This window comes from Neomonachus schauinslandi, chromosome 10 (assembly GCF_002201575.2).
Source record: "Neomonachus schauinslandi chromosome 10, ASM220157v2, whole genome shotgun sequence".
Lineage (NCBI taxonomy): Eukaryota > Metazoa > Chordata > Mammalia > Carnivora > Phocidae > Neomonachus > Neomonachus schauinslandi.
In genome coordinates this window covers 35381125-35398495 of record NC_058412.1, presented here as the reverse complement: position 1 = coordinate 35398495, position 17371 = coordinate 35381125, and the positions used below count along the sequence as shown (strand labels likewise).

General features: G+C 45.7%; 1 protein-coding gene across 1 annotated transcript in view; it reads right to left on the bottom strand.

Moving 5' to 3' along the window:
- Nucleotides 1-17371, bottom strand: part of ACOXL (acyl-CoA oxidase like) — a 315844-nt gene that overhangs the window by 276860 nt on the left and 21613 nt on the right. The window contains exons 5-9 of the mRNA XM_021697716.1: nucleotides 17076-17174; nucleotides 13228-13342; nucleotides 12338-12424; nucleotides 10509-10581; nucleotides 6770-6902 (exon numbers count right to left, since the gene is read on the bottom strand). Coding sequence (XP_021553391.1) covers nucleotides 6770-6902; nucleotides 10509-10581; nucleotides 12338-12424; nucleotides 13228-13342; nucleotides 17076-17174 — 507 coding nt within the window. The remainder of the gene's footprint in view (nucleotides 1-6769; nucleotides 6903-10508; nucleotides 10582-12337; nucleotides 12425-13227; nucleotides 13343-17075; nucleotides 17175-17371) is intronic.

The window sequence follows — 17371 nt, the reverse complement described above, 5'->3', positions numbered from 1 at the left end:
TAAACCAGAAAACAAAACAGTACACATTTCACAGATGGCCCCTCTGAGGATCATCCAGACAAACCCCTCATCCCACGGTACTTCCCCAGCATCTGAGCAAGTCCCCTGCTCCTTACACCTGTGTATGCATGTGTGAGGATGCTAAAGTGAGAATAATGTTAACCTGAGTAGCACAAGATGAGCAACGTGAACCTGCTTCCTCAAAGCATACACGATGCATCTAAAAAAGACAAGCATACAACTGACACAGGATGAGCCCCATTTTCAACTCTCCAACTCCCTGTGATAACAGGTGACTGTCCACATTACGAAATGTCAAAAGAATAAACATCAGTCAACTTTGTCTGGTCGATTTCAATGATACACACACTTGCAAGTACCATACATTTTCAAGACATTGCTCTAGGGACCCCATATCCTACCTCACTCTGCCCTCCCATTACACGACACTATTTGATGGGGCAGAGGTCTCACTGTGCCCATTGTCAGAGTACTTCCATTTCTATCTAATCCCATTCATTTCAGTCCCCACACCAAGCCCTCAGGCATACAAGGTCCTATAGAGATGCTTCTTATTCAGTCCTTAATGCTGGCTGAGGGCTAGGCTCTGGAGGATAGAATATGCCTCTGACCTCTCCTTATACACTCTTGCCTAGGAAGATTTTCTAAAATATGGTGTCCATCAGAAAGGTGACTGCTTTTCTTTAGAACATTACATAGCTCCCCATTAACTAGTAAATCGTGCATGAAGGATCACCCTTGCGTTCAGAGTCTTTGTAGTGGGATGGGTGGAAAGGTGGATTGGCAGATAAATGGATGGATGAATGACAGGAGGGGATGGGTATATAGATAGATGGATGAATGGACAGGTGGGTATACGAGTGTGTAGATTGCTGGAAGATGGCTGAGTGGAAGGAAGGAAGGAAGGAAAAGAAAGGGAAGGGAAGGGAAGGCAGAGTAAAAAGACTTCATGACATTTAGGGTTCTACTAGGCCCTACACTGAGACTAAATAAAAAGGCATGATCTCTGCCTACTACATGTTCTATTAATAATGATAAAAATGATATCACCCTAAGTGACAAGAAGGAGAGATAAACATAAAATGATTCCAAAAGAAAACGAAAGTAGGTGCCTCCAAGCAAGAATTAAACTGACAAAAACCTGATAGTTTTATAGTGGTAGCTACAGGAACTGAGGTTTTAAATTAAGGGGACCGCTTCAAGGTTATCAGGGCGCACAGACTGTCACACTCTGACGCCAGCTGCCCAGTTCCAGGCCCAGCCGGTGACTCAAGTACTCAGGCCTGGCATTGCAGAGCCAGATGCAGGAGCCAGACACCAGGGTGAGGAACACACATCTGGGACATCTCTGGGGATGTATCAAAACCTGGGTGAAGGGGAAGCCCCAGGGCAAGACCAGAGAGCAGGAACACGCAGCCAGCTCTGCTGTGTTCACCCAACACAGTGCAGGCCCAAGTTATGTTACACCATCGTGCCCCCTGTGGTTTGAAGAGCCGTCTTTGACTCAAGAAGACTCAGATACCCCTTACCTCCTCTTTTTTGTTATTCTGATTCTCCATGAAGCCTTACAGTCAGAAGGTCTTGAAAAGGTTATTCAAGGCCACAATATCCCCAAAGCCCCATCAATAGGGGAGAGAGACTCTCTTGAAAAAGTGGACTCCACCACCTTCCTCAGGCCCTTTCTTCATGTCCAACAAGGCTCACTGTCAGAAAAGGTCATGTTCCCATCACAAGTTCCGAGTGTCCCATGTGAAACCAATTTCTTCCCTTTGCTCTCCCTTCAGCTCCAGGAAATGGGAAAAGTTATCCACCATCATACATACCGCAACCTTTTATGACTCAAAGATGGTCATTCACTCTCCTCACTCTTCTCTCGGGACTATGTGTCCTTTATTGAACCCCAGGAAGAAAGTCAGATGGCACGGACCTCTCTTCTCCCCATCCCATATCCACAGCCAACCGTGACCACAGACAGCTTTCAGCCACATCCAGGCTCAGCCTCATAAGTCCCTACTGTTAGCTCAAGCACCACTACCACAGAGGGCTGAGCATGTGTTACCAACGGAGTGTGGTATCCTCATAGCCTCCGATGTCGTTTTCATGATCAATAGTACTGAACCTGATTATATAAGCTCCCACATCCCTTATAATAATGTAATACCAGCTTCCACGTATGGACGACATAGTGTATGCGGGCACTGTAGAAGCCCCTTCCAGGTACTGACCCACCCAGGCCTTACAACGGTTCTAGGAGGGAGTGCTATCATTATATTTAGAGGTGTGGAGAGGCTCAGTAACTTGCCGAGGTCAAACAGAAGCAGGCTGCAAATCCAAGAAGCCGATTCCAGAGTCCATGCTGTTAATGGCCTTGCTGTGGTCTACAGTAAGCACAACATTCCAGCTGTTTCCATGCATGTCAATCCCACACATCTCACCCAAACAACTTTATGTGGGGCATCTTCCCTTTGCCTGCCTCAGCACTAGCGCTAGGATAAGGTGATGAGGAGGAGCATGGCTCCCACCAGATGCAGTCCTGGTTAAGGGCTGTGGTGAGAGTCTTCCTAACCCAATGATTCACAGGCCAGCTCGTGACCTTCTATGACCCAAAGTTGTAACTCAGCTAATTCAGCAGCTCATGAACATGCCCAAGCACCTCCAGCTTCTTAGTCTCCATATACTGCATTGGCCTGCCCCTGTCCCACTGAATCCAACCATATCTTTCAGTAATATCTACGTGTCAATCTTATCTACACAACATGCTATGACCATCCTTCCAAATATGGGGCCATCTCCCTTAACAAGGACCAGCAGAGTCAACCTGTGTATATTCAGTGCCCACCTTGGACAAATTCTTTAACCTCCTCATGCCTTAGTTTCCCCACATACCAATGGAACCCCCTCAGAGCTGTTATGAGGGGAAATAAGTTAACGCCTGTAAAGCACATATTACGTGTAGAGTCAGAAGGAAGAGTTAGCAACATCTTTCTTTCCTGACACCCTGGAATGAGCTGAGGGGTAGGGGTGTGGGGCACAGGATAAACATGCATTGAACACTTACCTCTCCTAAGAACTATGTCAGGTGTTCAATTTGTGAATTCTGATTCATTCTTTTTTTTTTTTTAAGATTTTATGTATTTATTTGAGAGAGAGAGAGAGAGAACAAGCAGACCCCCCACTGAGCAGGGAGCCCAAATTTGGGGCTCGATCCCGGGACCCTGAGATCATGACCTGAGCTGAAGGCAGACACTTAACTGACTGAGCCACGCGGGCACCCCTGATTCATTCTTCATTCATTCCACCAACTCCTATTTACTGTGTTCCTACTTCGTGCCATGCCATGTGGGAAGCTGAAGACCCAGCAGGGAATGCGGCCAGCAGGGTCCTGGCTGCGTGGAGCTTTTAGGCTGGCAAGGACACGGAAACAGCCAATCACACCCTTAGCTGGTCAAAACCATAATAAATGCTGCAAGGGGGAGTACAGGGCCTTGAAAACATGACAGAGGGACCACATGTCGGCTGTGACCTTTCTGAAGAAGGACACTCGCCTGAGTGCTGACTTGTACATGAACACTAATCATGTGAAAAGTGGGGGTGGGCACACTAGGCAGCACAGGCATGTGAGAGGGAGGCCGGGTGAGAAGTCATGCAAGGGGCTGGAGATAGGCAGAGAACTTGGGCCATGATCTTGGAGGCACTGGGTGCCCAGGACGGGGACAAGGTGGCTGGGATGGGGCCAGGAATCTATGACTGTATCCATCTGCTCTGTGAGGGGTTCTCCAAATGTGGTGCCCAACCAGTAATGTCCACATCACCAGGGAAATTACTGGAAATGCAGACTCACCGGACCTGGCCCCACCCTCACCCAGAACTGCTCAGAACTCTGGGGAAGGGCCCCTGCTACTGTGTAGCACCTACTTTAAAAGACTAGGGAGACTCTTTAGAGAGTGAGGAACAAGTTTGTCTTATGCTGAAATACTTACTTCCATGCAAAAATCAACCCAAAACAATGGGCTAGACCTCCTTCACATTTCACACTCCCTCTACTTCCGCCTCCGAACTCACAGTGGCTTTCCCCAGCTGCCTTTCTCCTTCTGAAAAGGCTTCCCAGCCTCCCGACTTCGGCTGCAGAGCTCTCCCAAGCCCCCACCTCCCACCCAGGCCAAATGTCTTGGTTTCCTTTTCCTTTTGTTCCTGCTAATCATTTAATCTGGCACAACGCTTTGGACACAAATTGAAGGAAGGCTATTAAGGCAAGACTTTAAGAGAAAATCTGAAAGTACTGAGAAACTATGGAAATGAGAGATAACCATGAAAAATAAGACATCTGGGCAAAGTTTAAAAGGCCCAGGCATGCTCAGCCTTGAGCAAATGTCACCATGGGGAGCCGCAGTGACAGTTTTCTAATACATAAGGAATGCACGCAGGAGAAAAGGATCCATTTTTCCACCCATCAGTGAGAACAGAACAAGCAGGCCCGTCTTAGGTTTCAGCCGAGAAAACATCTGTCATGTGTTTGAGCCATAGGAGAGGAGGAGATGCCAAGAGGGCTGGTGAGATCATCCCCGCCCGAGACGTTCGCAATGAGATCACAATGGCCAGGGTCGCTGACCATCAGGGCCGACCTCATCGGCGGTGCCCGCACCACGCAGCGCCCGGGGCTCACAGGCTCCACGAGGGGATCTCCCTGTCACTGGGCAAATCTGCCTCCTGGGCAGGGCAGGTGCTGACTCACAGCCACTCTGTTTTGCTTCAGAGGCACAGGAATCCAAAGGAAACTGCGCCCTTCTGCAAAACCTTTCGGACTGCCTTGTTACCTGGAGGCCAGGGTGGCCTGTGTTTCAATAAAAGCCCACTTATTCCCGTCTTACAGCTAACACCTATCTTCCCAGTAACAGCAGCAGTGACCCCAGGCATCACATCAGTAACAGCTCTGAGCTACGGAACATTCGCTCTGGGCCAGTGCCGCACATACCTCTACTCACTCCTGCCTCACCATTATCGCAAGGTCCATTGTACAGATGAAGAAGCTGAGGCTTAACGAGGCCTCCTGATTCGCCCATGACCCCACTGCTGGTCAAGTCCTGGCTGAGATTTGAGCCCTCGGTTCTCTGTTCTATGATCAAGATAAGGCCTCACGCTGCCAATGTTTGGTAGAATGGAGAACGAGGACCTCTTAAAAATCAGCCATGGTCTCTCTCCCCCACCCTCCCGGCTCCAGATCTGGTGATGCTGAAAAACATAGTCTCTTCCAGAAGGCCCTGCTGCTTCCCTGCCTCTGCTACCCTGTGCCTGCCCCTCAGGACTCCACCAGAAGCCTGGAAGAGCTCATGGGCCTCCTGGCAGCATGGGCGTCCTCCACGCACCACCGCCCCCTCAGAGACATCAAGCACAGGCTTTCTGCACCACCTGCATACGCCACAGCAGCCAGCAGGGGCTTTCATGTTCGCCGAGCCCCCCAAGGCCACTGCCAGCAGAGGGGCTGTTGTGCAGACTGCCATCAAGGTACCAGGTAATCCTGGGTCGGATTTTTGTCCTAGCTTCTCTACAGTGTAATTCTCAGCTCACTGACTTCTCTCCTTTTGCCTCTTTCTGGAGTCCCCAAATGGCTGAAATGGTTTCTATTACGGACTTGAAGAAGAAGTCTTCCTTAGCACTCCAATCCTGTGCAAGAGCCTTGGCCTCACCTCTGTGCCTTCATCATAAGGCTTCCCTGGGGCCTCATTCATTTGTCGGACGATTCAGCCAAGGGGACCGACTGGCTGAGCTGTTCCTGATTCGGGACTTCGAACTCAACACCCTTTAAGAACCGCAGGACGCAGTGCCCATGGGCATGAGGTCACTGGCTTCGTACTGAGCGTGGGTATTTACAGCAGCACAACTGTACCAACTGGCAGGAAACGCAAAACACAGGGCAGCTCCTGTCAAGCAGGCTTCCTGGGAAGCAGGACCAACCTGGTGGAAAGGAGTAAAGAAGAATTTTCCTGCTCATCAGACAACTGTGTGCTGATGTGAGGCCTGGAGTCAGGTCAATGAAATTTATTCCTTCTTGATGGAAAAGTTGGATTCGAGCCACAATGTATATTCATGGGTTTCTTAATTTTTCTTCCAGTTTCACCAAGCTCAGTGGAGCTTAAAGCAGGTTTTTCCCTCATGCAAAGAGAAGGAAAGGGCCCAGAGAACAGACAATGCTGAGCCTTGAGGAGGAAGAGGAGGAGGAGAAGGAAGAGAAGGCCCTTCCAGAACTTTCCTCTCCTGCCTGCTCTTTCCAAATCAGTATTTGGGAAGGTGTGAGAGGAGGGGAGGTAGAGATGCCTTCTAGGGATCTGGCTTCATGGACTCCAACTTGTGATGCTGAATGCCATACTCCAAACAGCCATGTGACCATCAAAGCTCCCCAATGAACTCAGCTGAGACACGCTGGCCTTCCCTGCTTTTCTAGCAGAGGCATTTGATCCGAATGACCCCATCCCCCCAAGTTCATCCTTTGTGGCTCTTTTACCACAATGCCTATGTTCCACCCACCATAACCAGCAGCACATCTGAGATGTAGATGGATAGGATCCCATGATAAGAAGGGTGCAGAAATGTTCTCTGTGTGTGGCCAACTGGCACTTAATAGTATCTAACCATTAACCCTAGCCACATTATACCAACTGTGGCTCAGGATGCTCAGCTCCTGAAATTGTTACCCACCCCTGGAACATGCAGAGAATAAACCATGATATAAATTAAAATCAGAGTCAACTACCTTCATGGCACCCATAGCTTGGAAAGTCACAGCTAATCTCGAAGGGGTCAGCGCTGCCAGCATCACATTGAATCTTGCACTCTTGTTCTTAATAGGGGAATGGTACTGCCCATCTGGAGCCACAGAACCAAACCTATGGTAGAGAAGAGGCAGGTGGAAAAGAGGAGTAGGGTTAACAAAAAAGAAGAACATGGCACCACTAGAAATGATGCCATATGCACACACAGGGTTTCCAGATCCAGGAACTACCCTCATGAGACATCAGAGTCGGGGATGGGGGAAGAGTCTCCCCAGGAGATCCTGACCAAGGCTTGACTCATGGAAAGTAAAAGCAGGTTTTGTGCCACCACCAACCTGTGACTCAGCAGGGGCCCCTGGCAAAAAGAAGCATGAGGACCACCATCATTAAACCAACACTGGAGCCTGAATGTGAAGACCACACATCAATCCACTCTTTTGTTGTTGATATATAATTCACATGCCATAAAATCCCCCCTTTTAAAATGTGCAATTCAGTGGTTTTTAGGACATTCACAAACTTGCACAACAATTACCACTGTCCAATTCCAAAACATTTCATCACCCCAAAAAGAAACCTCATACTATTAGCAGTCACTCCCCATACTCATCATACTCCAGGCCCTGGCACCCATTAATCTACTTTCTATCTCTATGGATTTGTCTATTCTGGATGTTTCCCATCAGTGAAAAAATATAATATGTGGCTTTTGTGTGTGCCTTCTTTTACTCAGCTCACTGTTCTCAAGGTTCATGCATGTTGTGGCATGTCCGTAGTTCATTCCTGTTTATGGCCCAATGATAAGTCATTGTACTGATACACATATTTTGTTTATCCATTCATCAGTTGATAGATATTTAGGTTGTTTCCCCTTTTATGGCTATTATGAATAATTATGTTATGAACAATTGTGTATACATTTTAGTGCAGACATGTTTTCAATTCTCTTGTGAACAATGTTTTCACACATACCTAGGAGTAGAATTGGCTCATATGAAAAATTTAAACTTTTGAAGAAGTGCCAAACTCTTTTCCAAATCAGCAACACCATTTTCATTCCCAACAATGTATGAGGGTTTAAATTTCTCCACATCCTCGCCAACCGTTATTATGGTCTGTCTCTTTTATTATAGCCATCTGAGCAGGTGCGAAGTGATATCTCATTGTGGTTTTGATTGGCATTTCCCTAATGACAAATGATGTTGAGCATCTTTTCATGTGCTCACTGGCCATTTGCATATCTTCTTCAAAGAAATGTCTATTCAGATTTTTGCCCATTTTTCAACTGGGTCATTTGTCTTTTAATTGTTGAGCTGTAATAGTTCCTTTTATATTCTGGATGCTATATATATATATAGCATATATATATGTATATATATATATATATGATTTGCAAATGATATAGATGATATATATGTATCACACATATTACAATATATGTGATTTCCAAATATTTTCTTCCTTTCTGTGCATTGTCTTTTCACTTTTTCATAGTGTCCTTTGAGGTGCAAAAGTTTTTTAATTTTGATGAAGTCCAATTTATCTCTTTTTTTCTTTGGCTGCTTATGCTTTTGGTACTTAATCAAGGCCACAAAGATTCACACCTATGCTTTCTTCTAAGAGCTTTACAGTTTTGGCCCTTATATTTTATCTGTGATCCATTTTGAGTTCATTTTTGTATATGGGATAAGAGTCCAATTTTATGCTTTTGCATGTGGATGTCCAGTTGTCCCAGCACCATTTGTTGAAAAGACTACTCTTTCCCCCATTAAATAGTCTTATTATCCTTGTTGAAAATTAATTTACCATAAATGTAAGAATTTATTCCTAGACTCTCCATTCTATTTCATTGCCTACCTATTTATCCTTATGCCAATACCACAGTGGGTTTTTTCCTTTTTTTTTTCTTTTTTACTTCCCACCAGCTTTCAGGGGGATCCACTATACTGCCACACCATCTCAACTACTGTAAATTTGTAGTAAATTTTCAGATCAGAAGTGTGAGTCTCCTACTTTGTTCTTCTTTAGCGAGATTGTTTTGGCTATTCTGACTCTCTTGTGTTGCCATATAAATTTTAAGATCAGTTTCTCAATTTCTGCAAAAAAAAAAAAGGGGGGGGGAGCAACTGGGATTTTGACAGGGATTGCAATGAATCTGAACATCTATTTACTGATCCACTTTTTATCAACACCCCCAAAATGGGGCTCCTCCTTCAAAATGCCTGTGTTTCCACTGCTGTTCTCTGGCATATTGGGGGCAGTTTAAGTGCCAACAGAATGGCTCAAAATAAAACCCTGCTTATCAAAAAAAAAATCCATATATTCTCCTATCTTCTACAGACCATGTAGCTCACTATCACTTTTTTTTCTGGCTGGATCTAACTTTCTAATCTCTAATCTGCATTGGATGAAGAATGAGCCAATGGATCCAGCTTCCGGCAGACTGGCCAGGCCACTGAGATCTCATGAAGGTGGGACACATGGGGAGCTCTACATCTATAGCTTTCCTTCCCTCTTCCCCATCTCCCAGAGTGTAGTGCTGCAGCTAAGTGACTGGAAAATGTGCAGGCACCTCTGGGGAAGGCTGATGGTGCTCAGACCTGCTGTCATGGGCACTGGTGGCTCCTGAGGGGACCTAAAGGCTTCCCCACACACCAGGATAACTGCAAAGATGCTTTCGACATTTCCATTTTATTTCCTACCAATTCCCTGGGGAGCAGGGGGTTGGTTAACAGAATTTGTTTCCCACATATTTTTCTTAAACGTTTGGCATCTATGACATTTATCTGCTGGCAAGAGTGTGCAGGCAAAGAAAAGGAATGAAGTGTTAAAGGAAAATCTATAGTAAAGCTGATTATGCAGAGCTTGATTGCTAGCTTTTTCACAGATTTCAATATGCATATAGGTCAGGATTTTTATTGGATACATGAAATGCTGTTGAGAAAAGTCACAGTAATTGGTGTTTCTTGGCCTCTGCAAAGTGTAATGTGAACCCCCAGAGCTCCACCCCTAAAATGCCCCTGAAGAAGCAGCCTTCTCCTCATCGTTTAACCCACCCTGACGTCAATGGGATGCTGGGAAATGACACTGAGCACCTCTGACATTATCCATCCATCCAAGCAGCACTGGTTACAAGAGCCTCCTAAGCCTAAAGGTGGTACCTTACCTCCTGCCACCCACAAAGGAGGCAAGAACACTACCTGGTGTGTAATAGCAACAACAACAAAAATATTTAAGGAAACAATCTAAATTGCCCAACAATAAGGATAGATTACATAAATTATAGATCATTTATTTGTCTATTACGGCCATATTTGAAAATGAAAATGTATATAGGTATTTCCTGTTGCATAAAAACATCTGACATATGTTAAACAGAAATTATGAGTTGTAAAAAATAGAATTTACAAGTGGCTCTCATTCAGTAAAAATCAAACACACCTCACTCTGTTGATATACCAGCCTGGAAAAAAAGTCTATAAAGAGTTACACATTCAAGTGTGCATAACAATCATTATGTCTGGGTAATAGCATTTTGGATAATTTTAATTTTTTTCTGTTTTCTTATCTACGTTTTCCAATGGATGGTCAATAAACTTGTAGGAGGGGCTGGCAGACAGCCTGGACGTGCAGCCCATGAGACCCAGGCGCCAGGCCTAGCCTGGGAGAACAATGAGATCATACGCACAGCCAATCTGAGTTAAAGTGAAAAGTACTCACTTATCCAGCAGGTTCTCCCTTGGTATCCGAACCTTGTGAAATATTAAAATCCCATTATCCACACCGTGCAGACCTAGAGAGAGCAGAAAACAGCTGCAGGGGACAAATCCGTGCTAGCATCAGAACTACTTTCCTGCTACTTCTCCACTAAAATCCCAAACCCTTCCCTTTACTCCCAGGATGGCTGATGCTTCTCTAGATGGGGTGGGGGCGGGGACGCTCTCTGTCGGTCTTCTCGAAGAGCTGAGCCTTCTGTGCTCCTGGGCTCAGGTGGAGGATCTGGGTGCTGCGACTTGGAAAGGAGGAGCTCTAGGCATCAGAAGGAATGCCAGGGCAAACGCAGAGGAGGCAAGAAAGCCACTTACTCCCCCAGTAATACAGAAGTCAAATTTCTCCTCCCTCCCAGGGCTTCCTTCCGAGAACAAGGGGTAGTTAAGTCAAATGCCCAAAAAGACAAGGACAGCTGTGAGTGCCTGGGGTCAGTGACCCGACTCCCCAGAAGGTTCCTGAAAACCGCCGGACCTGTTTCCTAATGACGCCTGTCAGAGTCTGGGGTCTACTTTTTGTTTATCTCACACTTGGGAAGATTTGAGCTGAGGGGAAAAAAAAAAATCTTTAGTAAACGTCTTTATTTGGAACATCACCCCTTAACAAGGATACAGTTGCATTTAGGAGCTTACAAGAAATCAAAGCAGACTTTCTGAAGTTGCCAGTGTTTTAAATGTCTGGCACCACTTCACAAGAGCTGGGCCCTCTGCTCTCATCAACACTTGACTCGATGGGTGCTTTCAAGGGACAAGGCCAGCAAGGGCCTCAGATACAGTTAGAGCACTCACAACCCCCACCTGCAGCCCATTCCCGCAGCTGTGGCAGTGGTCGGTAAACACTGAGGGCCGAGGTGAGACGATCCCCTCCACCAAAGAATCATCTTCTTCCCCCTTTTTTCTTGTTTCTTTTTCCTTCTTCTCCCACCTGTTTCTTTGGCTTGGTTTGGCCTTGGCTGGGGACAACCAGTGGGGCCCACAGGTATGGCCTGCTCTCACCAATTATTACAGGTCGAATTGCACCCCCCAAAAATTCACACGTTTGAGTTCTAAACCCAAGTACTTATGGATGTGACCTTATTTGTAGACAGGGTCTTTACAGAGATAATCAAATTAAAAGAGGTCATTAGGGTTGCCCTAATCCAAAGGACTGGTGTCCTTATAAAAAGGGGAAATTTAGACACAGACATGCACACAAGGAGGGAGAACACCATGCAAGCATGAAGACACCATCTACAAGCTAAGGAGAGAGGCTTGGCACAGATTCTCCCTCACAACCCTCAGAAGGAACCAACCCTGCCATCACCTTGATCTTGGACGTATAGCCTCCAGAACCATGAGCCAATACATTTCTGTTGTTTAAGCCGCTCAGCCTGGGTTACAACAGCAAACTCGTCCCCCGAGTCAGTCCTCGGGATTCATCAAGGGCCTCCTAGGCACCAACACCAGGCTGTGGCTCAGGGGCAGGGAAAAGAGAGCCTCAACCTGCTGTCTGAGAGCCCACAAGTCCAAGAAGAGGAGAGGAGGCGAAATTACTCAGGGCAAAGCTGCCCCACAACTGGAAAATACGAGAGGCTGGGAGAAAATAAGACCAATGCATATTCATAAATGGCAATCTTCAACATTCCCCAACAGTTGTGACATAAAAGACTTTCATCAGGCTTCAAAATCAAAGAATCTCTGCCTTCACCGTCTTGGTGAGTTAGGTTAGACCCTCCTTGGATGGGGCAGGGAGCGCGCAGGAAGTGCAAATGAGGGTAGAAGTGGTGTCACCTGGGGACTCACCTTCCTTGTACATCATATCAATAGCTGTCACTCCTGGGTACAAGCTTCCGTTTTCATCGCGGATGGGAACAATGAAACAGTGGGGCCCTGAGGAAGGCAGAGAGACAGGAGCTAAACTCTCTTTTCTAAAGCTACGATTAAAGCTTTATTCATTGGGCGCCTGGGTGGCTCAGTTGGTTGGGCGACTGCCTTCAGCTCAGGTCATGATCCTGGAGTCCCGGGATCGAGTCCCGCATCGGGCTCCCTGCTCGGCGGGGAGCCCGCTTCTCCCTCTGACCCTCACCCCTCTCATGTGCTCTCTCTCTCTCATTCTCTCTGTCTCAAATAAATAAATAATCTTAAAAAATAAATAAATAAAATAAAGCTTTATTCATTTCCTGGAACAGTCTACAAAGTGTGTTGATCCTGAAATTCAGTCAGTTCTAGCACTGGGCACTGCATATAACAGTGTATACTGTAGTCCTCCCGTGTCCACAGGGGATACATTCCAAGCCTGGGGTGAATGCCTGAAACCATAGAAAGTACCGAGCCCTATACATGCCATGTGTTTTCCTTCCTACATGATGAGAGGAGGAGCAGGAATGAGGTAGGTGCTGCGACAGGGTGTGACACTAGTACCAACCCTCTGACCATCATCTGCTTCCAGACTGCAGCGCACAGCAGGGAACTGAAACCGTGGAAAGCAAAACTGCACGTAAGGGGGGAGGGGACGACTATAATGCCAAACTGTCATAATAAATTCAGTCACCGTGCATACTGAAGAAATAAAGTTGGCACTGAGTTTATACAAGATAAAACCAGTGCTGTGAAGTGCACTTCCAAGGTAAAGTGCTTGCTGGAAAGTAGTAAGGGTAAAGAGAATTATTCTAGCTCTCTGCACCAGCACAAACCTTGCGATCTTCCGTTTACGATGAGTTGAGCGAAGACTGCAGCATAATTCCCATACATCGCATTTCCAATGTACATCTTCTCAGCATTTTCACATGGCGTGTTGATCACAAACTCCTACACAGAAAAAGAGCGACAGAGTTTTCCTTCCCTATGGCTCCTCTCGACTCCTTGGCTCAGTACAATGATTACTGTGAAACAGATCCACATCCTCTAGCAGGACGCAATCAGGTGATTTCACGGTAGAAGAGAAGACAAAACCCCCAAGCCCCTGGGGATAATATACTCAGCTCTCCCTCCCAAACACCCCACCGGCAAGTTTCACACAAAAAAGGATGACACATCTAAGGATCTGGGGCCCCTAGGTGGATGAGTCCACGTCTGTGTGTTTTATCTTGTCTGCTGGGCATTGCGCCTTCTGGACAAATCATTTGGTTCCTCATGCCCTCCACTCTTGCCCAGGCCTTGAAAATCTCTGCCTCATTGATATGGCTCTGTTGTTTAAATGGCAACTAACTGAAGGCCCAAACTGTATGCTGGAAATGCAAGCAAGATTAGTAGGCACCCATGACCTATTCCCACCATTGCTTAGAATCTCAGCCCACACAATCTTGATTTTTATAAAAGGTAAAAAAACCTCATTTGAGCCTTTGGATGATTGGTTCAGATCCTGCCACTCCATTTTCTTGATCGATGAATAGAATAATTAAAAGTTCCCCCCAAATGCATAAGCCCTTAAATTGAAGCATTTGTAAATAATTATCTTATAGGGGAAAGAATCTTAGAATATGCCACCCAGTTTGTCTCCATCATATGACCAAGGATTCCAGCTCCAAACAGTCTGAAATTAACATTGGTCAAGAAGAAGATGCAGGGTTTTTGTTTTCAGGCTCTGCTTAACCTGGGTCTTCTTTCTCCTCCTCTTGGGAAGCCAGTGCAGAATCACAATGGAAATGCTCCCGTCTTCGCTTCTGATTCAGCTCGCCACCCGGCTTACCCTGAAACCTCTTGTCAAGGAGGTACTGACAGTAACTGCCAGCTCTGAATACAGGGTCCCTGGGGCAGGTCAGGGAATCCAGGGGAAATGGCAAAAGAGCAGAACTGCACATCTAACTGGAGCTGACAATATCGAAGAGGTCGCTGAACTAAACCAGCAAGCGATTGATCATGTAAAGATTATCTCAGAGTTCAGATTTTAAAGTCTATAGACTACACTTTCCCACTGGCCAAGAAATACATTCTTGAAGCCTAAGAAAACATTCTCTGACATGTGTTTGCACAAGGAAACTTTTAACATGTGCAAGCGCTTTTCAGAAACATAAATGGACAAGCTGAATCTTTTTAAGAGAAGTCTCTGGAGACTGCCCTTGTCTTATCAGGCCAGCCAGGATTGCTCAAAGAAAGGAATTATTTGAGGCTGGGTGCAGTAACAACCACAACAAAAACACCACACACACAAAAAACCCCCGTGTGGTGAAGGGACGTTTACCCCTCGAGGCTAGGAAGGGAAGTAGCACAGTAACATTGACCTGGCAGCAAAGATCTGGTGGGATGGGGAAGAGACAGGAGACCGTCCATCCCGGTAAACATCTGATACACTCTGGGAAAGAAGGTTTGTCACTTCTGGGAAAAACCTTGATTTGGGAAAGTCTGCACAAGCCAAAATGCTGGCATTAAAGTGTGATCTAAATAATGCACACCATGTGTGTCGGTTCCTACCATAATTAGTTGTTGAAGGCCAACAAAATGGTCAGTACTGTAAGCACTAAAAAAAAAAAAAAAGAAAAAAAAAAGGCTTTGCCCAAAGAGCTCGTAGCCTCATTTATTTTGGCTATTTAGCATAAACTGTAAAACTAAAATTCTCTCTTACCTCTTAATTATACCTACCACTACCCAAGCCACTGTCCAAAAATAAAAATAAAACAGCCAACCCACAGAAATGAATAACCAAAACATGTAAGAGATTGAAACAGTCCTTGAGGGAGAGAGGGCTCATTTGATATGCTCTCCCATTTTAAAAGGGATATGAAGGGGGAAACACAGAAAGCAATGAAGGAGAAATCCATTCCCCGTTATGTCAGTCCTCAATGGCCTGAGTTTATGATGGGCTTATTCTCCCTCTCATTCCCACCGGAGAACGAGCGTTCACCGGAGTCCCCTCATCATTATGATTTCAGCTTTGTAACTCCCCTGCAGAAGGCAACAGCTGCCGAAGCATGCCAGGTAGCTAAATCATTTATGCTGTTTGGGGAAAATGGGACCCGCCCAGGGAAATGATTTTTGTGGGAAAAAATAATAACTGTAAGAAGAAAAAAATAAATAAGAATTCTGGGTGGGGTTTCTTTTTTCCCCTTTAATGAGAGCAAGGTGACCTCACTTGGTTTAGGGAAAGAAAAAACTGACCAAACACTCAAGAGATGCTTGGTTGGCACGTCACCATTGGCAGGAAAGCTAAGCTCTTAGGGGCAGTCCCACTTGAAGCAGACTCGCTCATTAACTGCAGATTCAGAGTCAGTTTCCTAACCTCTGTGAGCCTCAGTTTCTCCACCTATTAAATAGGGACAATAGTATCTTCCTAGAAAACTATAGGATATTTAACACAATGTTACACGTAGAGTGCTTAGCCTGATGTCTAACACATACGTGCTAAATTACCAGAAGTGGCTTACCGTCATGTTATGGGATGGTTATTGCGAGGGAATACGGTAAAGTATACAGAAGGTGTTCGATACAGAGCCTGGCACATAGTGAGCATTCAGTTCAGTCCTTATTATTGCTATGTATGACCTTGGACATCACTGACTATTGTAGAGAACTAGCATCTGGGCAGAAGGACAGGATGAACATATTCCAGTACAACCCTCGCTTGAATCTGTCATTCTAAACCCTGATCACCTCTAACTAGCACTTGTGGGGCAGGAAAACCTGCTAACCAAAGTTCAGATTCTAAAGGACAAACTCAGCAAAAATGAAGAATAGACTGAGTAGCCACACCTACACTCCTGCCCCATGCTTGCACACATATATTTACCCAAACCCATGTCTAGAAAGAACTTCAAAATGTATGTATTCCTTTGTCATTCTTAGGAAAACCCAATATCAAACAAGGAACTATGAAGGAGAGTGAAAGAAGTAAATAGTTTCTTTATTCGGAGGGAGTAGGAGCTAAAGAAATAGAGACTTCTTTAGATTTATAGAGCAGGGTTTTCGCCCTGTGGGCTGTGACGCATTCGTGGAGAGGGATCAATTTAGAGTGTCTTGACGAACTGTTTTTTATTAATGAGAATGGAAAGCAAACTAATGAAGTTCACCACATATACTAACAATAGTAAAAGCAAGATTGTTTTGTGAAATTCTGTTTGGGTTGCCATGTGAATTTTTGTGTCGGTCACAGTTAAAAACACTGCTTCCTGCCAGTAATGAGGGCTTGGTTCCTGGTAAGGAAACACCAGCACACACGGTGCCCTCCTGCCACACGGTGCAAAGGGAATACAAACAAAAGCATCTCTTCCAGTCAGTTACCCATTGCGGGTGGGAAGGATGACAAAATGGCGCTGGTACTGTTCTCACAGAGTTGTCACAAGGCGTCCAATGAAAAGAGCAGGTAAAGTGCGCAAAGCAGTGCCGGCACATGGTAGGAGCTGAGAAAGTGTTGTCTGTCATTAGACACATGAAGGCTGAGCATATGGCCCCCTCCACTAAAGCACTTGGGCAATTGTTCTAAATCTGAGTGCCTCAGGCCAGAGAGCACACGCAGAAGATGTGAGGTTGGCCTCAGGAAGAAGGAGAGTCTGGTCCTCAACAGGTTTCCTGCCACCCTGCACTGTGAAACGATGGGCAGAATGCTCACCTGTGCAGAGAGGTCAAAGGTGGCTTCGGTCTGGATCCCTCTCACGTTGCTCCCATGGCCCCTCTCGGTCATTGCAAACATCCCAGTGTATTTCTGCTCCTGGAGTTTACCAAATGTTAGAAGGGAATTAGCTCGTCGATGCTTGCTCTAACTGCAGACCTCTGATCATCAAGGATGTGGGTGAGAGAGGGAGCAGTGAGGTGGAGATAATTGTAAGAGTTCAGCCTGGTAACGGCTAATGTGATAACAACATGACAATTCTTTTAAAAAATAGTCTTGAAATTCTCATTCTGAAC